The 27,147-nt window shown below is 40.3% G+C and overlaps 1 protein-coding gene across 2 annotated transcripts in view; it reads left to right on the forward strand.

The window, feature by feature from the left end:
- HMG20A (high mobility group 20A) overlaps window positions 1-27,147 on the forward strand; it is an 89,835-nt gene that overhangs the window by 45,532 nt on the left and 17,156 nt on the right. The window contains exons 1-4 of one of the 2 annotated variants that reach the window (XM_075535963.1): window positions 15,298-15,388; window positions 20,347-20,410; window positions 22,103-22,250; window positions 23,729-23,941. In XM_075535963.1, coding sequence (XP_075392078.1) covers window positions 23,831-23,941 — 111 coding nt within the window. In that variant the 5' untranslated portion in view covers window positions 15,298-15,388; window positions 20,347-20,410; window positions 22,103-22,250; window positions 23,729-23,830. Of the gene's footprint in view, window positions 1-15,297; window positions 15,389-20,346; window positions 20,411-22,102; window positions 22,251-23,728; window positions 23,942-27,147 lie in introns of those variants that run through there. The other variant, XM_075535962.1, reaches the window with a different exon arrangement.

A 27,147-nucleotide genomic window follows, 5' to 3' on the forward strand; every position in this document is an offset into this window, starting at 1 on the left:
CTTTGACTCTTAGCCTATTTTTGTCTGCAGCCTTGAGATGTGTCTCCTGCAGGCAGCAGATTGATGGATTGTGTTTTCTAAGCCAGTTTGGAAGCCTCTGTCTTTTAATGCTTGAGTTCAAGTCATTGCTTTTCAGGGTTATTATCTCCATATGCGGTCTCTGTGATGTCATCTTATACCTTTTGTGTTGGTGTTTTCCTACCTTTCTTTCTTAGTAGTGTGTTATGCATGTGTGTATATTTGTATAATTCTTGACTTCTTTCCATCCATAAGCCAATGCTATCTTGGGGTCGGTTTTCTCTTTGTTGCCCTCTGGGGGAGGTTGTTCTATGTGGTGATCTCTTATTTGTGCTTGGTGAGTGTTGTTATTCTGCCCATACTGGGGCGGCAAGGATCTTTTGTAGAGCTGGGTTTCTTCTAACATATTCTTTTAGTTTTTCCTTGTCTGGGAAGATCCTGACTTATCCGTTTATCTTGATCAATAATTTGGCTGGGTAGAGTATTTTTGGGTTTGCGTTGTTTTCCTTCAGTTTATGGAATATGTTACTCCACTCTCTCCTCTTCATTGTTTCTGCAGTTAAGTCTGAGCATATTCTTATTTTGGGAACCTTAATATGTAATTGCTTGTTTTTCCCTAGCTGCTGTCATGATTTTCTCCTTTTCTTCAAAGTTGGATTGTTTAACTATTATGCGCCTTGGTGATTTCTTCTTGGGATTTAGTATAGCTGGTGTTCTTTCAGCCTCCTGAATGATTGCCTGGTTTTCATTCATTAAGCTGGGGAAGTTTCCTGCTAGAGTTCTCTTACTATTGTTGCATATGACTTCTTTGTTGGGTCTTCCTCCCATAATCCAATAATTCTAATGTTTTTCCTCTTCATAATATCCAATAAAGCTCTTAGGTTTTCTTCAGCTTCTCTGATGATCTTATTAGATTTTTGTTTGCATTTGTTAAAGTCTGCTTGACTGCCCTCCAAGTCACTGGTGCAGTTCTCTGCTTCCTCCAGTCAATTCTTGAGGTCTGTGTGTCTGCGACTGGTTTTTGTTATCTCTTCCCTAAGATTTTGTATTTCCTTTTGATGTATGGACTTTATCTCCTCTTAACATTTCATCTTTTTTTTTCTGTATTGTTTCCCTCATATCTTGTATGACTCCAAGCAGCGTTGGGAAATTTTCTTTCTGTGGCAGCTCAATGTCTGCTTCTTCTATGCATGTCGTTATATTCAGGACATCTTCTGTCATTACCTTTTGTTTCTCCTGTTTTTTCATTGAGGTCATTGGGTTCGATGGTTTTTTGCATTGCGTTGCTTTAAAGGAGCCAGGTACCATTTTCCAGGGAGTTGAAGAGCACTGGCTCTCTCGTAGCAATACCTTTTTACCTACCCTCAAATAAATAAAAAATCCCTTTACACATTTCAGCTACTACCATCATGATAAGTGACTTTTAATTTTGTAATCTGATTTACTTCAGTATCTTCCATACGTAACACAATATGTGATATATAGGAAACTTGGAAAAGTATTCCGTTTTTTTAAGCTCATTCCACCTTAATAAGCATGAATTCTCCCCTTTCTAATATACTCTTTATGAGAATCACCAAACATTGAGTGCAAATATATGTACCTTCACCAAAGCATGGAACTGTCAGCCCCAGGGCTATGGATGGCTCCATCTTTCAGACCCCTGGTAGCTACTGGGTTAATAAGCATTAATCTGCTAACAGAAGTTGGTCATTCAAAATCTACTGGCCACTCTACAGGAGTAAGGCGAAGCTGCTGTCTGCTCCTGTAAAAATGCACAGTATCAGAACTCAGAAATTCTAAGAAGCAATTCTGTACTGGCGTATACAGTCAGTCTGAGTTAAAATCAACTTGATCACATTAGGTTGGGGTCAGTATCACCAGACAAGAACGTTAACTCTCTGTATTTTGAATGATTAAGAAAAACAAGCTTGTTTCTTCTTTCCAAATATAAAACTGGATTGAGACATTGAGTACTGTTGAAAATGCCTTTTTTGATAAGCCATGGTTTTTAGGCATAGCCTAGGCCATAGGAGCCCAGGTTGCATAGTGATTTCACATTGGCTGCTAATCACAGGGTCACCAGTTTGAAAGCACCAGCTCCTCAATGAGAGAAAGAGAAGGCTTTCTACTACCACAATGAGTTGCTGTCTAGGAAACCCACAGGGCCAATTCTGTCCTGTCCTAGAGGTTTGCTATGATTCACAACCTATAGCAATGAATTTGAAGTTTTTTGAGATTGGTCCTAGGGCATAGCCACCACCACCACCCCATCCCACCTCCATGATCACCCCAACACACACACCTCTCACATAAAAGCATACCTTTTTACTACTTCATAGTATCCCATTAAATGTTTAAGAAAATATTCTAAACCACGGACGTGATGCCATGTTTTGTTGAATTGCTGTAATCTTAGTCCTAGCACTGGTCCAGAAGTTGTCCTACTTCTAGTCCTCTCCATATGTACTACTAATAAAAGCAGAACTTAGATAGCCTGTACTGCAAGAGGATCTCAGGACCAACAGGGCATCATGAAAAAGCCGAAAAGGTCATCTGTGTTTCAAAAGGCAATACCATGCTTGCAAAATGACAAATTTTGTTTTGGCAGAAGAGTGCTTTTACTTCCCCTGTATATGTGCTTTATATAGCTGATACAACATTGTTTTAGATTTTCCAACATATGTTGTATCCTAATGGTAACAATTCTCCGTTAAGGCTCCATTGAAGAAGAAAAGGCAAGTTAGTGATCCAACTGTTTAAAATGAAATTATGAGCTCTGCCAAGTCTCTTTTAAAGATCTTATACTGCTGTTATTTTTTAAGAAAATATGATTCAAAAGCTTGCAAATTTTTACTTTAAAATATTCTAAATAATAGAAGGTTAATCTTTGTTTCTAGGTCTAGCCTCTTTTTCTTATTGTTAATGTCTCTAGATCAAGAGGATATGAGATTGTAAAATTCTGTAAAGCATAGCTACATACCACTTCACAATCGTGATCACATAGTCCAGGTACTAAACAAATATTTACTGTTGAAACATAAAATCCAAAGGTATTTATATTTTATACAGGGACTGGATTATTTTGTGGGTTCATTTGACCAGTTTGGTTTTCTTTCTGCCTCTCCACATTTCTCCCTTTCTCCATAAAAAAGAGGCTTCAAAAAGTTCATGGAAACAATTTGTTCTTATGAAGTGATCCTACTTGATACATTCCTTCATGAAAAGATTACTGAAGACAAAGTATGTTGAAGAAAACAGATGGTGCCTGGCTATCCGAATAGCAGCTGAAATTTTAAAGACTTGTCTGAAAACAAGTAGCCATCTAAGTGAGATAACAGTTAAGTCCATATGAAAGTATCCATTGGTGTGATCTCAGGATTATACATTCTGGGCACCCAGTTTGCAGAAGGCTATGGAATGGATGACAGTGAAAGCCCCCAACTCCATTTGTAGAGTCCCGTGTGGATTGAGCCCCAGGTGAATCACTGTTGACCATAGTCCCAGCATGTGAATGGCCTTGCTGCCAAGCTGAGTGCTTTGGAAAGTGGATTGTTACAGATGTGATTAGGTTAAGTCTAGGGCACTGCCATTTCTTCTCCCTTTTGACCCATTTTAAACTTGTTCTAGGTTTTATTATTTTCTACTTTCCTCTTGATTGAGATTTTTCTATTTTGTATGATTGTTAGGGTTTTGTTTGGGTTGGGTTACTTTTGTTTTGGTTTAGTGTTTGGTATGTTTCTCCTTATGTGAAAATCAAGATAAATCTATAGAGACAGTAACTGAACTATAGTTCCTTAGAATTAGGGCAGGGGGGTAGGAGGGGAATGGAGAGTTAAAAATAACGAGTACAAGAATGAAGAACATGTTCTAAATGTGATTGTGATAATTACACAGTTATTTAAATATGTTTAAACCATTGAATTGTATGATATGTGCATTATATGTCAATGAAACTGTTAAAATAAATAAAAGGAATACGCTTACAACAAAAAAAGAAGTAAAAAAATAAAGGAATTAAAAGATAATGGAATTGTTCCACAAATATTTTGAAACCTGACAATTTACTTACTTTAAAATTATAAAAGGGACAAGGATCTACATATAACCTCCCCCTTGGGGAACAGACAACAGAAAAGTGAGTGAAGAGAGACGTCAGACAGTGTGAGATGTGACAAAATAATAATTTATAAATTATCGGGTTCATAAGGGAAGAGGGAGTGGGAAGGGAGAGGATAAAATAAGGAGCTGATGCCAGGGGATTAAGTGGAGAGCAGATGTTTTGAGAATGATGAGGACAATGAATGTACAAATGTGCTTTACACAATCGATGTATGTATGGATTGTGATAGAGTTGTATGAGTCCCTAATAAAATGATTTTTTAAATCTTTTTAATCATAATAAAGTTATACAAGGGAGCTTCAACATATTTGTGGGCATGTTTCTTATCTCTTTTATGTAGAATCAAGTTTTAACTACTGAGTGAGGGGAGTATTTACTTCTTGAGGCTGCTATGAGGATACAACATGATAAGGAAATGGTGGCAACTATTTATCAATAATAGTGCAATAATAATAGTGCAATAACATAAATGCTTGCTCTAGATCCAGTGTTATTTCATTCTCCATACTTAAGGGAAAATTGCTTCTAAAAAACCGGTGTGAAGTGTTAATCCATTTGAAACTTTCCCTTCTTGTTTGATTAGTTTATTATCTCAATATTTTTCTATTAAGTTTTTGAAATTTGTGGTATTTAGCTTCAATAAAATGTTAGGAGTGCATTCATTACTAGTATAGTTCAGTTTTTATTAATAAACAGATCATAAGACTAGGGTTAAGGTGCATGCATATCACGATTTCTAGATTTTATTCTTAATTTTTTCCGATTATTTAGAACTTTGAAATTGGTTTTGTTTTCAAAATATATTTAAAAATCTGACCACATTTTACCAGGTTACCATCATCTTTTTACTAGATTGTTGCAGTATTTTCCAAATTGATCTCTTTGCTTCCACCTTTGACCTTCTCCAGTCAGTTCTTAAACCAGCAGCCTAAGTTACCTTGTAAAATGTTAGATCTCGGTTAACTGACAAAAGTTGTGTGATAGATATATTTGGTCTCTCCCCCGCAATTCCCCACCTGACTAAAAAGGACTAGCTGCGTAGGCTCATTGTGTTTAACCATAAATCTCCTGGGATTTGGTTCCATGGTTTGGAGGTTTAGAGTCATGGTTTCAAGGGAGATTTCAGTTATTTAACCTTATCACATATTTAATGCTTCTGTTGGGCCTCCGAGCTTGTTGCACAGCTCCTAAGGCCCTGAGAGCTGTAGTAGACATCCACGGCCTGACCATTGCTCGCCATTTGGAGGGAGAGTCTGGAAACAGGACGAGGATATGAACTGTGTGGGTACTTGCCTACTCTGCATGAGACCAGCAGAACTGGATGGTGCCCATGTGCCACTACTGAATATTTTTTATCAAAGAAGATCACTGATCAGAGGGCTAAAAGCAGAATGGAATTTTATATTCTAATGGAAGCATCAGGGCTGGATGAACCCTTGAAACTATTGCTTTGGGTCATTCTTTAAAACACAAATAACTTGACTGGGAAAAACACCTGCCTTGAGCATTATGCCTTTTAAGGCTCAGGCCCTTTAGAGGATTGAAGTGACAATGGTATCTTGAAAAAGAGGAATCTCGGTCATGGGAGAGGAGCAAACTCGAGGTGAAAAAAATGTAGCCAGTGTCACTGAAAAAGCTTAGTATGTTTTCCCATGTATTTTCAACAACCAAACTGTTTTATCTTTATTTATTTAATAATAAATCATTTTACTGGGTTCACTTAAAATTGTTTTTAAAAAGCTTAGATAATCCTGTTTTATCTACTCAAAACCTTTCATTGACGACCCATCTCAAAGTAACAAGGTCCTTCCTTTAACTACAGCTCCTTACATGATCTTATCCTCCAGTTAGCTCTGAGACTCATACTTCATCTTCTGCTACATTTGCTATAACCACGCTTGCCTCCTCCTTCAGTCATACCAAGTACACTCCCTTTGAACTCCTTTTTTGTCTCTGTCTGGTCTGTGCATACATGCATAACTCTCCACCCTCAAGCCTATCCTCAAAGGTGAACTTCAGTGAGCCTTATACAAGAGTTCTACGAGCCTCCAATAAAATGATTTTTTTTAAAAGGAAAGAAACCTTATACATACCCCCTTGGTTTCTCTGCTCTATTGTAGGTTCTTATCATTAGCTAACATTATGCATTTTACTTACCATATTTTTTTGTTTCTCAACTGACCTTTATAAGGGCATGGATTGTTGCCAGCTATGATTACTATTAATTCCCACATGCATAAAAAGTACCTCGGATAATAGATGCTCCATAAATATTTGTTGAATTAATGAGTCATCTTTCCAGAAGTTTAGTTCCTAGGCTAGCCTACCGCATTTTAAAAAAAATCATAAGAGTCTGGGATCTCAATTCTAGGAATATTCATATTTTGTCCACCCACCCAACATCCAACTGCACACATACCTCTGTATACCTTCTCTTGAAGCAACTCTACTTATATCCTAATTACCACTTTCTACCTCTTTCATCCCCCCAAAAGTAAGTACTTAATCACTCCCAAATTACCTATCCTCTGCTTTTTTATCCCCTATAATCTTCCATATCAAGCCTATGGTGAAACATTTCTTAAATGGATTTCACTTAACGAAATCCCAGGTAGCTACCTGGTGGTATAAGCCAGTGTTCTCCTGTCCTTCTGTAAAACAACTGATTCATGCCCACAGCCTACTGGATACCCCTAGCGCAGTATTCACAGCTGGTAGACTGCTCTCTAAGAAACCATTTTACATACAGTTGATATTTTTGTCTGGCCTTGGGCTCAGCCATTGTCTATTTTGTCATTGGTCTATTTTGTGTACCTAGCAGGGATTGGCCAGTACTTTTGACTGTGCAAGTTAGGTGAGTATAGTCCACTAAAAAAGATGAGACTGTCTACGCCAGTAAAGAGTCATAGTCAAGGGCGGTTCTACTCAGCTTTCTACGGTAGTGATGACTTGGATTCAACTTGATGGCAGTACGTTTTTAGTGATGGTCCACTGAGAGGGTTGGCCACTTTGTGATGTTGTTGAAAGGACCATTTCATGAAATTGACATGGAGAGGAGCCCTAGTGGTGTAGTGGTTATGTGTTGGGCTTCTTACTGCAAGGTCCGCAGTTTGACACCACAAGCTGCTCCTCAGCAGGAATAAGGTTTTCTACTTCTGTGACACTGACAACAGCAAAAGGCCTGAAAGGAACCCTGCAGCAGAGCCTGTGGGGACAGGCCCAGAACAAGTGCTGTGGCAGAGGTGGTAGGGACCGTAGAAACATGATGCTAGGAATGCTGCATGCACAAGAGAGCTGAGCAGAGCTGATAGCCTGAATTTCAAGTGGGTCCTTTTAGTATTGAGAAAGGATGTGTCGGACTCAAGAGGCCTGTCCTAAAGGCACTGAGGAAAGGCCTGTATTGAAGAGTACATGGTGGGGAGGGGGTGGGGACAGTGTTCTGAGGGGAACCTTCTAGATTTTGCCTACATGCTTCCTGATCCTGATTCCAGGTTTTAACTTGTGGATCCTGATCCAGGTTGTACTGTATCACTATCTGTATAGTCTGTGAATTCTGTAAGAACAGTGTAGCATATTCTCATACCTAGCAGAGAAGTAGGGTACCTTGTCAAAATTGATAAAAAAGGTTTGAGAGTAGAGGTGTATCTGACCTCCACCACTTAGGAATCAACCTTGTGAAGATAGGCAAAGCTTGACTCTGCCGTATGATAGTTAAGTTATATGTAATAGATGAATTACATATCAGAAAATAGAACATACATTTTGTAATTCTATGGACTGGTACAAAAAGTTTCCATGAAAATTGGGCTCATTGTTTTGCAGTGGGTCAATAAAAATAAATCACTTTTCTCAAACTTTCCATCATTGAGGTGTGGATAAGAATTGTAAAATATGCAAGGGCTCAAGTAGAAAGCAAATGTTTTGAGAATGATGAGGGCAACAAATATACAAATGTGCTTGACACGATGAATGGATTGTGATAAGAGTTGTACCAGCCCCCAATAAAATGATATTTTTAAAGAATTATGAAATATGAAAAAATTATAGAATGATCATGCATTCAAGTTGGTTTTTAAAGTCTTTTAAGTTGTGTTTTATTTAAAAGCCTCTAGAACTAGGAATCTTAAGGCATTATAAGCAGGCTGTGGAAAATGTAAGAGGAGCCTAATGGAGCTAAATTTAAGGGTCAAGTGCTCCATGGGAAGGACTGGGCAGTGCAAATGGTAGTGAAGATGCACAGCTGGCCAGAAGGTAGGTGCCTGTCATTGGAGGCTTACATGTTGCTGTGATGCTGAATAGACTTCAGTGTAGCTTCCACACTAAGAAGGAGTCTTGGTGGTCTATTGATTATGCATTGGGCTGTGACCCGCAAGGTCAGCAGTTTGAAACCACCAGCAGCTCCTCAGAAGAAAGGCTGGGCTTTCTACTTCAGCAAAGAAGAATCAATGTGTATTTGAATTGTGATGCTGATGAAGAATATTGAAAGGACCACAGACTGCCAAAAGGACCAAAAAAACTCCATCTTGGAAAAAAATATGGCAGTGTGCTTCTTGAAGGCAAGGATTCCAAGACTTCCTCTCACATGCTGTGGACATGTTGTCAGGCGAGACCAGTCCCTGGAGAAGGAGACCATGTTTGGCACAATAGCCAGGAACTGACCATATAACCCGTAATCCCACTCTACACTCCAGGTATGTACCCAAGAGAACTGAAAGCAGGTGTCCATCCAGAAACCTGCACTTAAATGTTTATAGTAGCATTATTTATAATGGAGAAAAATGAGGGAAAATGGAAACAAATCTACATGTTCATTAACTGATAAATAAAATGTGGTATGCCGTACCGTGACATATTATTACACAACCACAAAAATGAATGAAGTAGTGATGTATGCTACAACATGCTAAGTTACGGAAGGCAGTGCTAAAAGGCCACATGCTGTATCACTTGACTTAGAAGAAATAGCCAGGATAGGCAAATCTGTAGACACAGGAAACAGTACTTGCCAAGTGTGAGGGGAAGATGGCAAATGGTGACAGATTGAGCAATAGCTGCTTTTGGGTACAGGGGTTATTTTTGGAGTAATGCAATGGTCTGGAATTAGATAGTAGTTGAAATGCTAGAAACTATCGAGTCGTACATTTTAACCTGGTGAATTGTATGGCCGGTGGATTCTATCGCAATTTAAGAGAAGGAAAGCCTTGACAGCCTCAAACTACCACGAGACCTTTAAACGTGCAACTCCAACCACTCCTGAGGCTCTACTGGGAGCCAAAATAGAGACTGGCTCGCTCGTGAAATAAATAATATCGCCCATGAGTGCACTGCTCCTCCAAATCACCGTCTAAATGAGACCCAACAGTCAGCATTGACATTAGCCAAAAATATGAGAGGAGAAAGACGGATGAAGACGCTAGACTGATGGAAACAATATCCAGAATGGAAACAGTAAGCATGCAGACACGTTGTGAAACATGTAACTAGCCACTGAGTAAGATGCACAGAAATTAAATGAGAGCCCTGTATAAAATTTCTCTAACATCACAGTAAAATAATCTTAAAGAGAAAGCCATTTAGGGTGGCTTTTGTTATAAGGGGAGAGTAGTGTATAGAGAGGAAACTGAGATGGAGAGTTTGGAAGGAGTAAATCTGAGACGGGCTGGAGACGCTTTACTGGGGTGATGGGGTAGCTGGGAACTACCTAGGAGCGTATGGCAGGGCTGCCCAGGAAGGGGTGGGTATCAGAAAGATCGTTGTACCTTTTTATTTTGTGATTTTTCTCTAACAGGGCCTCAGGCCAGAATCAGAGTTCATTTATGTCTGTGGTGTAAAAGAATATTATGGAAATGATATGTGAGAATATTGGGGAAAGGATGTTTCAATGTAGTCATGGAATCAAAGAAGGAAAGAGGAAACCTATCAAAAATGTTTGGTTAAAGCTTAGTTGTAGTGAGACTAATAGAGAGCACTGAAATGATAAGAGGTAGTACTCAGAGAGTTTTGTATTTGGGGCAGATAGATCCAAATGACATTTTTAAAGGGAAAATTATATAAATTTATATTCTAGGAAATGGAGAGGGTTGGATCTCACCTCTCAATTTTGAGATTTGAGGTAGGGAGGCTGGCAGGTGGAGAAGAAATTGGATGCATCTCCAAGGGAGGACTTAATGAAGTTGATGAACATACTTTTGCAAAGTAAGGAGAGGACATTTGCAAAGAGCCAACTCCAGGAAATGGAAGTACAGATGTTCCCTCCAAAACTGTCCAGTACCTTTAGAACAACAGTCTTGTTGGAGAGATTGCCCCTTTTGTGGGGACTAACCAATAAAAATATAATATGCCTAATATTCTCATTATAATTTTATAATCATTGAAATATTTTAATTCCCCTCAGTTTTATACATTTGTTTTATTTTTAGTGTCAGGTTTTAGTAGTTTTTAGTGTTTTTTAATAAGAGGTAATTTCTGAACTTCCATAACTAAAGTCCAAGCTCTTATTCACAGTGTTTACCCCAGAATACCATTACATGAGGCCTCTGGGTAGAAGCTAGCTATCCTTGGATGAGGCAACAGCCACATGCTATTCATGCTAGCCTATTCATGCTAACTGCTTTGGAAAACCATATTTGTAAATTTTTTTGCTTTGTACATATTTGTCTTATTTCCCCTTCCAGAACAGCATTCATTACATTTCTTGCATAGAATTTCAAAGTTCAGTGTGACCTGGTGCTGGGACAGAAGGCTGGGAATTATCAGGCACAGATGCCACATTGAAGGGCTTTTCCAGTTAGCAACTTGGTAGCCATGAGTCACCCTCGGGGACCATCTGAAAGCTGGTTCTTGCAGGAGTGCATCCATATTTGAGGGAATCTGACACACACAAAAAAAAACTTTTTGGACTAATTTAGAAACCTTTGAGTTTCGATGAATGTTCTCATTTCCTTCTTTTGTTGATCTTGGCCCCTTAAATATCCACCCACCTTATTACTCATTTCTTGAGGACTTGACTTCTCAAAAACACAAGAGGAAATATATCTGCAGCCATATGGGTTGAATAAAACAAACTTTAGAGAAAGAAATGTGTGTTCTCTGAACTTCCTTTGTTTATATAATCTGTTTATATGTTGTCAAGATTGTGTTGCCCAGCTGCCTCCCAACATTTCAGAAATGACTAAGTTAATCTGGAAAGCTCTCTTTGAGGGTCATTTTGCCATAGTAAAACACTTCATGTGTCTCCTATCAGATAACCCCGCTTCTTTTGAAGGGCAGGAGGGATGCCAAGAGGTCCATATGCTAAATTTTTGACATTTTTTGAAACATCCTTATCTTCTAGAATGACTATTACAAAGAAGCCAATCAAATGTATTTTGGAATATACACCTGACTGTATGAATGTTTGTTTGCTCAAGGTTCACAGACCATATCCTATTGTCTTAGTCTGGGTTCTCTAGAATAGCAAAACCAGTGAAGCATGTATGTATAAATATACAAGGCCACTTTTAAAAATCATGGGAAAACAGAATGAAAAAAATAACAGGAATTTTCCAAAAACCTTCGAAGCACCCTTGTATATGGAGAGAGTTCTTGCAAGAAATGCTTCTTGCCGTTATACAGGGTAGCAGATCCCAACTTCGGGTCAGGCTATAGACTGAACCCCCAGGGAAACACCCCCATCTCAGCTCACAAACGGAGGGAAATGACCTAATACTGAAATCAGCCTAGTCAGGTTGATCCTTCTCGTTGATCACTGCAGTACACCCTTTGTCAGTTTGACACTTGTACATCTCTCTAGCCATAATCTCTCAATAGAAGTATCAAGTCCTATTTGCATCTAGCTTAATAAAACTAATGTATAAAAACCAAATATGTAATAGCCTCACGTGCATCTTATATTTTATAAGTAGTAGGATAAGGGATGGAAAGAACAAATATATATATGAGGGAACTTTAAAATGTCATGGAAAAATTAAATTAAAAATAATAGAATTCTAATTAATTCCTCTCATATTTGCATGCATACATGAATAATAAAAAATATTCATAACAATGGCAGTCCTCATACTTACAAATGATGAGCTAGTCATACCTAGTATTAAAACTATCTTCCTCCACCATCCCTGCCATGTCCCTGCCACCCTCAGCAAGCACTGCAGTTGATCATACTTCTTTACCAGATATTCCTGAACAATCCTGACCATTAGGTGTTATACGGGGGTTGGGTTGCTATAGCTTTCCACTGACTAATTACAGCACATGAACAATAGTAAGAAACACCCTATGAGATCTCCTGTATTCCAGACGTACTTTTCCCCCCTCACTTATGTAATATCAATTGCATTTCCTCTTTGTTGTCAGGATAATAGCAGGAACTCCCATCTTTGCCTGTTGGTCCAGAGATAAAAGGAGCCCAAAGGTACTGGCTTGCATTCTTCAGAAAGAATGTCTCAAAATACCCCACACCATTAGAACTTTACCGAAGTGACAGGTACCTAAATTCTGCCGGGTTAATTTCCCAGATTCTAGCATGCCGATATCTTACCAACAAGTCTAGCATCCTTGCTCCATCTTGCTTACGAGGCTGACTCAGCATAGGTCATCAGTGTAATCGGCCAGTATGGCATTGTGCTGTAAAGGAATGACAATCAAGGCCACCGCAGATTAAATTACACAGTAGGGCTTCAGTGTTGATGTATGTCTGAGGTAACCCAGTGGAGGTGTATTGGTGGTCTTGAAGGCAATGCACTTCTAGTGACCCTTCAAAACAAGTGTGGAAAAAAGGTTGTAGCCAGATCAGTAGCTGTATACCAGGGTCAGAAGATGTATTCATTCACTCTCCCAGTGAAACACTTGAAACAGCAACTGCAATTAGATTCTACTTGCTGAAGTTTACCATCATCCGCTGGCATTCTCCAAGATCCATCTGGTTTGCTTTGGTTAGCTTTGGTCTTGTTTCGTTCTTTGCACAAACCAAGTAATAATAAGTTGGATGGGGATGTGGTAAAAATCTCATTCCAAATTCCACCAAGTTATTGAAACGCCCTCATAGAGATGTATTTCAAGAAAATGGTTCCCATTGACGTGGTGGCTGGAATTCCCCACTCTGTGGGTCTGCCATCAGGTTGGAAGCTTCTCCTGACTCCTGAGGTTAACGGGCTGATGAACCCAAAATGAGCAAATGAACTTGCAGGTTCACAGGTTGTAGGAGCTGACATCCCAAAACCTAAAGCTCAGGCAGTAGGTTACTGGCTCATGTACCAAGAACGAGTGGTCAGAGGAACACAAATTGGATAATTGGATGCAGGCTTGAATGGACACAAGACTGTGTGTGTGTGTGTGTGTGTGTGTGTGTGTGTGTGTGTGTGTGTGTGTGTTGTCATCATTGTAATTGACCAGTGTGGCACCTTACGGTAGGGAATGACCATCAAGGTCCCTGCAGATTAAATCACACAAATATTATAAATATGTATTATGAATATTGACACTAGTGTGAGGTGATGTAGTTGCGTAGCATCAAGTCACTAAGTCTTTCTCACACCCACCAGCTTTTAGGGTGGCACCCACTCCCTTAATCCTCGCCCCTCGGGTGTTCCTCGAAGTGATATCAGCAGACCTTAAACAGGGGACTCTAGTCTAGCCTGTGAGTTAAAATTTCAGTCAAGATCATTGTAGGATGGACTTTTGTAAACTCCTTATCTTGAAGGAATTGAAGGGTGTCAACCAGCACCTTGCACATTCAGTGAATTCCTTTCTCTAAGTGGAAAGTTTGTGTGGGTGTATGTAAAATAGCTCTCCTTTTCTCTCCCCTCCATCCTTTACCCATTATAATGGGTGATGTGTATCCAGAGATCATTTCTATCACATTAAACTATTTTTCAACTAACAAATTTGAAAGTCAGAATAAGGAAATAAAATTATTGGGAATAAGGAAAGAAAACTATTTTTTATCCTTTGGAAAGTTCATTACTGAATATTTAGCGTGGGGTACCGGTGTCATCTGCATTTTCTTCAGGTTCTGCCCCGGTGGAATGGATCCAAGCTCTGCGTTGCCTCCGTGCATTTCACCAATCTCCGTAGCAGCAGCTCCTGAAATAGCTGCTGAGGGATCTCCTAAGGGAACTCTCATAATCTGCTTCTCGGTCCGCCCGGCTGGTTGAGGCTGGCTTTTTCTTGAGTGGTTTGCAGTTCCATTAAGTGGCTGTTGTTTGGGGTCACTGCTGAACGTTCTATTTGAATATCACTTGCATGATGAATTGCAGCTTTTAGCTATGGGGGTAAAGTCCTCTGTGGTAAGCTTTAAAAAGGGAGGGGAAATCCATTGTAGTTATAAACCAAATACATTGACTCTCTTGTCCTTAGTCCTTTCAGTGTGATAACCCCAAGTTCTTGTGATATATTTGTTTTGTGTTGGTTTGTTTTTCAATTAAGCTTAGTAGTGTCCTGTACCCAGGTGCATGCTCTTTCTGCAATTGGTCATTATGGTGATGGAGAGCACATCTCAGACCTGGAAGTGTGGTTCTTTGACTCAAAACCACATCAATATGCCTTCCATTCTCCACTTCCTTTGCATTACTTCCTTTCAGAGGGCTCAGTTTGTCATCATTTAATCTAAGGATGATTCATCTGGGACTGACAGCTGGTAATGCTATCATAACAATACTTTCTATAGTATTATTCAAGTACCATCATATTCTTTCTGTGTGTGAAGCACATTCTGGTTTAATCCTTTACCGTAACTCTAAGTGAGCAAGATTATCTATGTCTAAAAGGGTAGGGTGGTCTATGTCTAAAAGGGTAGGGTGGTAGAGCAAAGAGGTTAAATAACTGAGTTACTCTGCTTTAGCAATATTTACAGGAAATGAACAACACTTGTGAAGATTATTCTGGATGAATAAGAAGGAATTTTCCAAACTCTGCTCTGGGGGTTAAAACGTAGCTGTTTTTAGTGTGGTCAGTTGATAAAGACCAGGATCAAAAGCTCATTAATTATATATAGTGCTTAAATTGATGAGTCCAAGTCAAGATAATAAATACTTAGGTCAGTTTCTGTTCTGCAGCCAATGTGATAAAGTTAAGGAAGGCTGACTCTTAAATTAGTGGAACTTGAACTGGAAGTAATTGAGCCATTAATTTTTTTTCTTTCTCTCCTCCTTTCACAGAGATGGAAAACTTGATGCCCAGTTCCACCCTGCCTCCCCTTTTTGCAGATGAAGATGGCGCCAAGGAGAGTAATGACCTGAGCACAGCTGGGTGAGCTCTGCGTGGGCATTACACTAGAACAGGCATGGGGTGCTAAAGAAGCCATTTATATGAGAATAAGAGGCATTTCTTGGGCTTTTTACAGACAGCCATGGAAAAGTCCTTTGTAATCTGCATTCAGCCATCTCTGCCAGTCTCTGGTCCCTGTGAGTCTTTCCAGTAGAGATCCTCATCTGTTTCCCAAGGAGCGGTTGGTGGTTTCAAACTGCTGATCTTGTGATTAGCAGGCCCAATACATAGCCTGCTATACCATCCCTGTCCCAGAGGGTTGCTATGAGTCAGGGTTAACGCATTGGCATTGAGACCCTATAAAATGAACCTTGCCCATCAGCCACTCTGAGGGAGATAATTTAGAGCATTGGAAACGATGGGGCAGTTTTCTCTGTCCTATGTAAGATCAGGATCAACTCAGTGATGCAGGTTTGGTGGGTTTTCCTGGGCAACTGATTCAGCAGTTAATGCGATCGAACAAACATTTGGGACTTCCAATTAGAGAATCATGTAATTTCCGCTGAGGAAATGCCTGCCAAAGGAGTAGCTCTGAAAAACAAATAACATTTTCTGTTTCAATTGCCACCAATTTTAATGTATCGTTCATGTCCCCAACATCAGTTTTTATTAAAAGATCAGATGATTTTGGTTTTAATTCACTACCTAGGGATTTTAACTGACACCTTTTTTATTTTTTTATTTTATTTGGTCTTTACCTGTTTCTGTGATCTGAAAAAATATGCAGAAAAGAGTTAATAGCAATTAGCCCATCTCTTCCCTTGGAGGAAATGTTTGTTTCAGTTGAAGTTTGTGATCTCCCCTGCATATTTGGAAATTACTTGGCAAAGAATAAATGTATTCTGTAATATGTTGAAATGGTAGCTAATCCCTAAAATGAATTATTTTAATATTCTTTAGAGCACTCTGAAAAATAGATTATACTTTGTAATTCAGTTTCCTTCCCTCACATTCATTTCTCACTTCATTAATATCTGCCTGGGGACCTCACTACTCAGATGAAACTGTTCTCTGAGACTTTTCTAAAGGCCACCTCGTTAGTAAATGCAGTTCATTCAGTGAAAAGTTTTTGAATATCCATTATGTGCCAGATACTGTCGATGCAGTGATCCAAACAGAAACGTAGGCCCCTGTAAAGCTGAAATTTTATTTAGCAAGTTAGATAATAAACAGGGTGAATGAGTAACATCTGAGGTGATACCAAAAATACCAGAATCACTCACTCACACACACCCACACACACACACACACACCCCACACACACCCCAAAGCTATGTACTAAATTTGTTTTACAAAACAACTATATCACCCTAAAAGTACTCTCAATTGTACTTAATTCATTTTTCAAATCAGCTGTTCCATTCTTGGAAACATTTTTCAAACTCATCTGTTTGTGTGGTTGAGAGCACCTCCCTCATTTTTTTCTTTACCTCTTCTATGTCTTCAAATCTCTGCCCTTTCATGTCCGTCTGCATTCACAGAAACAAAAGAAGTTGCATGGAGTTAGGTCAGGTGAGTAAGGTGCATGTGGCAAGAGAGGCATGCTTTTTTTTTTTTTTTTGCCCAAAACTGGCGCACTAAGTTGGCTGCGTGAGCAGGTGCATTGTTGCAGTGGCAAAACCAGTCCCCTGTCTGGCATCAATCAGGCCTTTTTTGTCACACACTATTATGCAATCTTTTCAGAACCTCTAAAAAGAGTGCTTGATTAACAGTCTGACCTGGTGGAATCAACTCCAAATGCACTATCCCCCTCACATCAAAACACAAATGAGCATTGGGTTTGGGGGGTAACCCTCATACATACTATGTTAGAAAGTAAAAACAACTATTAAACTGAAAATGAAAGCAGAGAGGGGATATAGGAAACATTTAAGAATACTTGGATAGACTGGCAAAAAAAGACTTTAGTGAGAAAGCGACTTGAATAAACACCTGAAAGCAAGTGAGGTTACACTTACCTGGGGCAGGGGGTGGGGTGGGGGGTGTTATTCTCAGCTGAATATCATTCTAGTATGGAAACCTTGAAGCTGGGATGTTATTATTTACTAGAAGTAGCCAGGAGACTAGTGTAGCTTAAAGCACAGTACACAAGGGGAAGGGGCAATGGAGGGCTACATCAGTGCTTCTCAAACTTGAAGATGCGTATGAAGTGCCTGAAGATCTTACAGTAGGATCAAAGAGTCTGCATTTCCAACGTGCTTCTCATGGGTGATTCCAGAGCTGCTAATGTAAGACCCATACTTTGAGTCCCAAGGAAGAAGATCATATAGGGCCTTTTAGATGGCACAGAGTAAGCACTTTGGCTTTCATTCTGAACAAGAAATGTGGGGACACCAGCATATAGCTCATATTCAAAACCATGAGGTTTAGTGAAATCGTTAAAGTAATGAGAACTGTGTGGATAGCAAAGAGAAGAGAGTGGAACACTGAGCTTGGGGAGGCTCCGACATTGAGAATGGAAGATGAAGGGAGAAACCAGCATAAGGGGATTGATAGGAGTGGCTGCGATGGCAGTGTGGGCTCTGTGTACTGCAATCGATTAAACACACAGCTGCTAATAGAAGTGCCTCTAAAGAAAGTGCTGGTAGTGTGCTTAAACCCTGTGTGTGGAACACAGCTCTGCTCTGGCACACCGCTGTCCCTGGGAGTCAGACTCAACGCAGTGGCCGCTGATTGCTCAAATGCTCTCAGAGAACAGGAGTGTAGGGTTCTGGAAACCAAGTAAAGAAAGCTTCTTTTTTTTTTCTTTTTTTTTTTTTTCGGTCCAGTCTGGTAAACCAGATAAGGTGGAGACTGGGACAATGACTGTTTCACATGGAGATCCCTGGTGGCCTCAACAAGCGTCTGAGTGCAGCGCTCCTTTAGGATAAGTGTAAGAGGATAGCTCTGTTCATTGCAACACTGGGCACAACAGCAAAAGGCTGACAGCAGTCTAATTGCCCTCTGTGGGATGGACAGATAAGTAGAACATGCTCAAAGCATCCAGTGGCATGCTACTCAGCAATAAAGAAAAATGAATTCTCAAAGCGCCTTACAACAGAGATGAACCTCGTATATGTCGGTGTGTATGTGGTGGTGGGTGGGTTTACCAAACCACCTTATGGGATTGGTCTTCTTGGTCTGAAGACTTAAGGCCATAGTCTCATGGGACAACTTGGTCAATTGGCTTAAGTTTATGTCTGGTGTGTAGTGTTTGCCATTTTTAAAAACTTGTAAGCACTCATCAAAGATTCAACTATTGTTTTTACTCATCCTTGCAAAAGAGAAAAAACCAAAGTCTCAAAAGAACTAAATTACAGGATTAATCTATTCCATAGTTCCCAAACTTATGTGGCTTACCACCCACCGCCTTTTCCAAAAAAAAATTACTCAGCACCCTCCAACAATCAAAAACGTATCCTATAGCCCATAATCCAGAGTAAAGTATAAGCATCTGCTTATGCACCCCCTCACCCCGGGTAGAGCCAGCACCCCAGTAGGTGGTGTCACCTTCTTTGGGAAACAATGATCTAACTACACAAGCTGCATCCCCATCTACCGTGAAACCAGAGGAACTAGGTGTTGCCTGGCTACCACTTCAGACAGAACCTCAGATTCTTAAAGTATTGGACCAGCTGAGACTGGAGCACTCCCCAAACCTGATGTCCTGAGATAGTCTTCTTTATACCTTGATCTGAAACTAGTTTGTGAAGTTACCTCTTAACTAAATAACAGATTGCCTCATAAAATAAAAATGCCATCCACAAGTAGTATGTACCTTTAAAAAATCATCTGTATGAGACCAAACAGTCAAAAATCACTTTAAAACAAAGATTAGAAAATTAGGGGCCAGGGAAATTAGACTACTTGAAACAGAACAAAACACACCTCAAACTAACTGCCATGAAATAGAATACAATTCATCCCGACCCTAAGGGACAGAGTAGAATTTTCCCTCTGGATTTCTGAGGCTGTGGTTCTTTATGGGAGTGGAAATCTACATCTTTACCCTTTGGCGCAGCTGGTGATTTTGAACCAGTTAGCAGCCCAACTCCTAACCACTATGCCACCAGAGAGAGAGAGGGAAGGACTGCCTAACTAATGACCTTGAGTAGACCAGAGGGTGTGTTAAGTTCCAGGGCACAAATGGAAGGTGCTGGTGGCTGTGACTTGGAACATTGCCATAGTAACAAAAGGCATTCCCACCCTGCTCCTTGATCTTTATCTTGCTTGTCATCTTTATGACCTGTGACACACTTGAGCTTGCTCTTTTGAGTTATTCCTGCTTTGGTCTGGTATTCTGAGGATAGGTGCTGTTTTCCAAACCGACTTCTGTTTATGTATCACTGACATGAGCATGTGCAAGACTGAATAATTTAACACTCGTTATTAGCACAAATGAAGTAAGATTGACAGTGAAAGCAAGTTGCCAAAGACATCCAAAGTGATTGAATGTTTGGAAGAAACCACACTGCTAAGATCAAACTGCATCTCTGTTTGCAACTCTTTTCAGAGAACGTGCTGAGCATTGATTTAACAGCTTTTCTCACAGACTTTTGAAAGCACCTGAAAAATAGAGACCTTTTGCTCAAAAACAACTATTCTGATTTTTTAGGAGGTGATCAAGTAAGTATACTTTCTACACATTCATCTCTTATCCATTTCTTGTCCATAATTCCACTGGAACTATGCTCTCTAAGATTGACACTGATGTAAGCAAATCATTGGTAGCATATTTTATTTGACATCGACAATGTTGGGATTGGTTGCCCCCTCCTTCTTAAAAGTCTTTCTGCTCTGACTCTCCTAACACTTGCTCCTATAATGACCGTGTGCCGTCGAGGTCCGTGCTGGCATTTCTGATCACTGTCTGCAGAATATGCAGCACTGCCCCTGACTTTCATGGGCCCACTCCTTCAGACACTCATATCTAGGGTCTGTCTTCATTCCTGTTCTCTCAGGACATGTCTCTTGAGCAGTTCAGATGTAGCCAGTGGCATCGCTGGATGGGAGGTGCGTGAAATGGTATGTGCATAAACTCTCCTCCGTCATTCCCCAAGAGTGGGATACCAAAATGAGCCCAGGGCCAGCAATGCGGGGGCCAGCACCACAAGTGGAAGTGCTGCCAAGGGAGTGTCATCCCTGAAGTTAGTGTCACCCATCACCCAGTACAGTAACTCATATTCGTCAAGGTACAGATAGGTGGGCCTAGGCCATTGGGCAGAGAGGAGGGTCTCAGCCCTGGTGAAGGGAAAAGAAGGCGGGGAGGCGTTTCAGGGGTGGGACAAGGAAGTACTGACTGAGAGGTGTGGCTCATGGTGGATGCTGGCCAGCCCCCAATGGAGCAACACCATGCAGTTACTGCAGTCGATGGCACCAACCTTGGTGATGCAGCTGGGCTTCCTGTTATCAGAGCTCACTCATTTCTCACCTTTCTGTCTCTTTTGCACATATACACGCATCCTAGGTAGATGTATCCATATCCTGTCCTTCTCTTTATTAGTAGAACATCATCACCCAATCTAGAAACTTCAGAATTACCTTGGGACTTTTCCTTGATTATTTTCCGCCAGTCACTAAGTTATCTTCCTTCTGTCTCAGTAGTATCTCTCAGCTCTATCCCTTCCTCTCTACCCTGTCTACTGTTGCCTTTCTCTGCGCCTTTTGTCTCTCGCTTAATTTGTTTCAGTCTCGCTTAATTTGATTAGTTTCCATTTCTTCTATGAGACCTTGATCTTTCTGCCTGGAACAATGTTGCATACCGATTGTACCTGTTCATTTCTCGACCTCCTCTCTGAAATCTTTCTTAACTTTATTTCCAGGTACATAAAATACACTATACCTTCTACCTTGCCACTATGGAGTTTATATGCCACTGTAATGACTTGCCTACAACCCTAAGGAATATGTGTTCTTTGAAAAAAAATGAGTGCACATTATTCTTCCATTTACCTTCCTGCCACCTTCACCTTCCCTGCTCCCAAGCCCCAGCACCAGAAAGATGCAGACAGAACTCCCTAGCACTTGGTATAGCCTTTTATCCATTTTGTTTGTCACTTATGTTAGTCAGTCAGTCAAAGGCCCTACTGTCATCTTCTGTACCTGCGTCCACTTTGTTTAAGAGTGAGAGCTAGTTTGCTAGCTCATCTAGAACGTAATGAGGGATGTGGCCGAAAAGAATACCTGCAATTCATTAACATTCCACACCTGAGCTTACCGAGGTTGACAATACTGCTCCTAGATGATCTGTCAGTAGGCACTACAGTCCAAGGAAAACATCACCTATGATGTAGACCGGAACAGATTTCTCGTGCCTTCCAAGAACTCTTCTTGGAGAGGAGACAAACGGCCTCTACAACTCCCCTTCCTTTTCTTCTCCATTGATGGAGTTTTCTTTTTACCTTAGAGATACATAAAAGGTAGCATATTAAACTCGAATTCTTGCTCAGAGCTAAAATGCAAAGGCTGTGTTGAGGGAAGATTTAATTGGGGAAAAGTAATATTCTTAGTTTTGATAGGAGGCTTTATGAAACTGATCTGGTTAAATCAAACACGAACTGTTTTTAAAACACTGTTCTAGGGAGACATGGTTTACATTTACACAGATCATAGTGGGGAAATCAGTTCCAAGAGTGATGTGTACTTTTGCTGGCAGTAAAATGTGTCTTGAATCATAACAAACTGTGTGCTTGAATGCTGTTGATCTGCTACTCTTAGGTTAACCCACCCAGAGGTTCCATATAACAGTGGAGCCACCCCATCCGCCAACAATCCAGAATGTGTGGAGGATCTTTCCCAAGGTCAGTTGCTTCCGAACGAGGCATCAAATACAGCAGACGTCGGGGAGCAGAGGCCTGAAGATGAGGTAAGCGGTTACCGGCCTCGGCTTCCGAAGGAGTCCGGAGTGTTATCACCGACTCTCCCCTTCTTAGGTTGATACCTACAATATTTCTGATGGTTTTTTCTTATTTTCCATAGTTCCCCCCGCCCCCCGAGACAGCTTTTTCACATGCCTAAGAAATAAACCACCTACAGTATATATAGTCAACAAATGCTTATTAAGTGAGAGAATGACTTCATTCAAAAGATAATTGGTGATGCACCAGCAGGCCACACATATTCAAGGCCATACTCTGCTCACCAAGGCCACATGTGTCCAAAAGATTCACACCATTTGCCACGTCATTTGCCCTCCCATAGGAGAAAACCTTTCTGTAATTTTTAGAAGGTTCTAGATCAGCCAGGATAGCTGTCTTCTTATTAGTGGCCTTCACAGTTGACTTAATATGTTGTCTTTTTCATTCTTCTTTGTAACCAGGATAAAAGTAACAAACACCCTTGAATTTTGTCGTCTTTCTTATTATAAAGGGTTTTTTTTAATCTGTTTTGGCATTTTTAAAGATAACAGTAATTTTAAAATATCTTAAAATTCTTAGAGTAGCTTTAATGTTACCAAGTTTATACTAAACTAGTACCAAATACACCATTTTTCATCCAGTTAAAAATTATTGTCATTTGTACAGTGACATAATTAATAGTTAGATCTTACCTTTTCTCTGAACCAAGAATTCTTATATGTGTAACGCTTTATTAACGGAATAGGTTATGTATAGTTTATTAAGTGATGAACTAAAAATACGATGTACCAGGCATTGCATTTAGAAGGAAGGAGGAAAAAGGCTGTGGTGAAGCATCAGAGCTTTCCATTCCAGTTGTACCTCCGTCCGTTTAAAAAGTCTTTAGCGAAGTAATGTAATCTGGATTCACTCCAACGGATTCAAACCTCTTCTAAGCTATGCATAGTATCTAAGACTTAGATACTGAAAGTGTTGCTCTCTGCTGTGGGACATGAACTAGTCTTTAAATGGGTATCAGTGAGAACACCCTTGATGAATTATTTTTCTTCCCTGTGCTACAGTTAGTTTCCATTTCTGCCCCGCGCACGTTGCGGCATTTTGTTGTGGTCCTCTGTGCTGGCACAGCACTGTGTGTGCCGCTGCACCCCTCAGGGAGACGGTTCTCTACCAGGAGCCAGCACCTGTGAAGTGTTTATGAAGGTCAAATCTTAGGTGATCTTAGCATCCTTATTCTTATCTGTTGGGATGTAGCACAAAATGCAGCAAGTGTGTACTGTGGAACAGAAGCAGGTCAACAAGTGCACAGTCTGTGAGTGAAAATTCAATTATCGTGACTGGTTCGGAGAGCTTTGAAAACCCAGTGTCTTGTGTGTGTAGGAAAATGCAACTCTTCACCTGCTTCGTTTGTTGGTATTTGTTTTTATAGTGTTATATTGGGGTCTGTTGTTGTTTGGTTTTTACTTTTTAATTATGATTTGTTTTGCAGCAAAGAAGTAAACGAGGAGGCTGGTCCAAAGGAAGAAAGAGGAAGAAACCCCTTCGAGACACCAATGCCCCCAAGTCCCCCCTTACAGGATATGTTCGCTTCATGAACGAGCGTCGTGAGCAGCTTCGAGCAAAGAGACCAGAGGTCCCATTTCCAGAAATCACCAGGATGTTGGGCAATGAGTGGAGTAAACTGCCTCCTGAGGAAAAACAGGTAATTGCTCAAATTCTCGATCTTTGGCTTGATCTGTTCTCTTTCAAAAGGAGCACCTGTCCGAAAGCCCAGAAGAAGAGGATCGATGGTAGAGTCTCTGTTTGGGTGCAGTAGTGCCTGGGAGACCACCGTGGCAGACCCCATCATTGCTCTTTCCCCCAGGACTGCAGTGGTGAATTGTTCCACGGTCCGCTGCAGGGCTGTGTGGAACCTCCTAAGGGGCCTCAGACCCCTCGTCCCCTCAACCCGAGCAGTCCCACTTGATCTGGTTCACATGAGCAACAGTATGCATTCCACTGAGTTAAGCCGGAAATGTCATGCATTAAATGAGAAAAAAAATTCCAAAGAGTCATTTGATAAGATTCTATAATTATTTTTAAAAGTTTAAGAAAAATATTTCACTGCTTTAATAATTCTTTCCGTTTTGTTTTGTTGCTGTAATAATTCGTGTAAAACTACAGTTTTGGCAAATTTGAACTAGCATGAAACATAAAGCAAGAGCCACTCTCCTCAAAAGCAGGTATTAACCCTTCAGTGTTCAAACGGAAACAAACCTACTTGTTAGAGAGATTTAGGGTGCGGGGGATTAATGACAATGCAGTCGGAGGGGCTGACTCGGCATAAATGCAGTGCTGATAAAGATCATGGGGGAGATTTGGAGTTCAAGTTCCCAGCATTTGAAAGGTACCTACATTTCTTTTATAGCTTACACTGTTAAATCATCTTTAAGAAAGGATTCCAAATTTAAACCAAATTGAAAAAATTATCTCATTGGAATTAGTTGAATTTAAAATTTTCAAAGAGGTCAGATTGATTTGCAACTTGAAGCGTTATGTTTGTGTCAGCACGCTAGTAGAGTGCAGTGTATATTTCCCATTGTGTTGGCTGAACACAAGGATGATCTCTAAATAGCACATCGGTTGCTTTTTGCTTTCTGTTGCAAATCAATGCATACATTGTTTAAATTGGTTTTTGTTGGTGTTTTTCTGACAATGGAATAGCATATATATAAAGAACAGAAGTGAAAATAGCAGTAGCTCTCTCCAGGGGTAGCATCGCCTGTAGTAGCCGTGTTGTTCGGTGTGGTCAAGTCTGTTTGAACGGAGCAGAACTGTCCCATCGGGTTTCCTAGGCTGTCGTGCTCACAGGAGCTTTCACCAGGCTGAGGAACAACTGCCTACCTGTCGGTTAGTGCCCAACCTTGATTGTGCCAGGGGGCCTCCATGTTAGTTCAACCAAAAAGCTCAAATGCAACTGCCAGCGAGTTGATGCCAACTCAGAGCAGCCCTGCAGGCCCAGGAGACCTGCCTCTAAGGGCTCCAAGACCGACTCCGTGCGGGAGTAGAAAGCCGCACAGCTCTCGCAAAGGGCAGCTGGTGGTTTCAACCTGCTGACCTTGCAGATAGCAGCCCAGGGCGTAGCCACGGTGCCGCCAAGGCTCCTGGCCAACCAGTATTAGTTAGGATAGGGTTTTTGTTTGGTTTGGTTTGCTTTAATTTTTCTCTGAAGTTAACTTCAAATGTACTGATGATTTTAAGCATTAAAACAGTACAGAGAACATCCAAATACATTTTGCATGAATCAATTTCTTATTAACCTGATTGATCTCATTTCTCCATCTTCACATGCCTTCTAATTCACTTGCCCTATCTCGTTCTCATACATACTCATAAACCACACACAATTTCTTCTGAATCCTTGGAAGGTAAATTATATAGGTCATGGCCCTTTTTACCCCTGTAAGATCTGTGTATATTTCCTAAGAATAGTGATAATCTCTTACAGAGCCACAGTCCAGTTGGCAACTTAATAGTTTTAAATTAATACAACATTTCTGTGTAATATGCCACTCAGATTCCAATTTTATCAGGCAACCTAACAGCATTCCTTTAAAGCATTCTTTTCTCTTCCAGTGAAGTTTCCAGTCATGGGTCATGTGTTGCGGTTGGCAGTCAAGTGTCTAGCCTCCTTTAATCTGGAATATTCTATAATCTGTTTTCTGTAACAGTGATAGCTTTCAGAATATAGTCCCTCCCCTTTTTTTCATAGAAAATTCATCACTTGTATTTGTCTGTTTCCTCGTGATTAGATTGAGGCCTTGAATTTCTGGTCAGAGGTTGTCCTGCTCGGGATATTACATATGGAGACACACAGTGTCCTTTGGTTCCCTAGTGTCGATGCGAATTTTGATATCCTGCCTGATAAATAAGCAATCTGTGAGGAGATGCTTAAAGAACATGCAAATAGCCCGTGCTACTTCAAATTTACCCACAGATTTAACATCTGTTGATGATTCTTACCTGATCCAGCCCTTGCCGTGATGGTTACAAAATTATTTTTCTATTCCTGTGCCTCCCTTACATTCCTCAGAAGGCCTTCAGCAATTCACTCAATGCAAAAAAGCCCTTTTCCCCCCTATTTATGTGTTTATTTTTCTATTTTATACTGGTATGAACAGAAGAGTCTACATTTCTTTCTAAGGTATGTATAATGTGTTGCTGTATCAACAGTTTTGATGCTCATATTGTGTCAGTTCCAGCCACTTGGATGCCCTTACTCTTGTGGGACAAGCTTTCTAACATAAGATTGCGTGGTGTTCAACCAGTATTTTTATAACTAATTTCTTACACTTGATGAATGAACGAAAAGGACAAGGCATTAAACAAAATAATCCTGGTAGATCAATGAACTTCACTTAAATAATTAATAGAACAAAGCACAAAGCCATCAAAGCATGTAGATACAGGCTTTCTCAAAGTAGTCCATTTTGAGGCCATAGGATGAGATCATTCCCTTTTACATACTTTCTGTCCCTCCAGCTTTAGTGCTTTACTCTTTAGGCTCTTAAAAGGCCAATTGATATATGAGATCATGCTCTTAGAATATTCCATCCCTTCCCCTGGAAAGCTCAGTATGTCTGGGTGGGAGTCAGACCTCCAGAAGCCTGGTGGAGTTTCTATCTGTAGGCTTAGAGGCTATATTATATCCCATGATTTTTTTTATGAAAGTAAATGTCAAAAAAAAAATCAGTCTTCATTAAAATGGAAGAAAACAATAAATAGTCCAGAAAGTCAGAATCAACTCTTTCTTTGATTATATCTTACCCTCTTGGTACAATTCTTGTTTTTCTCCTTCCCTCTCAAAGCTACTGTCTGTGCTCATTTCTCTGCATGCTCTCGTTAGCCTGGGTTCTTCAACACGAGGGC

The sequence above is a fragment of the Tenrec ecaudatus genome, chromosome 17 (genome assembly GCF_050624435.1).
Source record: "Tenrec ecaudatus isolate mTenEca1 chromosome 17, mTenEca1.hap1, whole genome shotgun sequence".
In the NCBI taxonomy this organism is placed as follows: domain Eukaryota; kingdom Metazoa; phylum Chordata; class Mammalia; order Afrosoricida; family Tenrecidae; genus Tenrec; species Tenrec ecaudatus.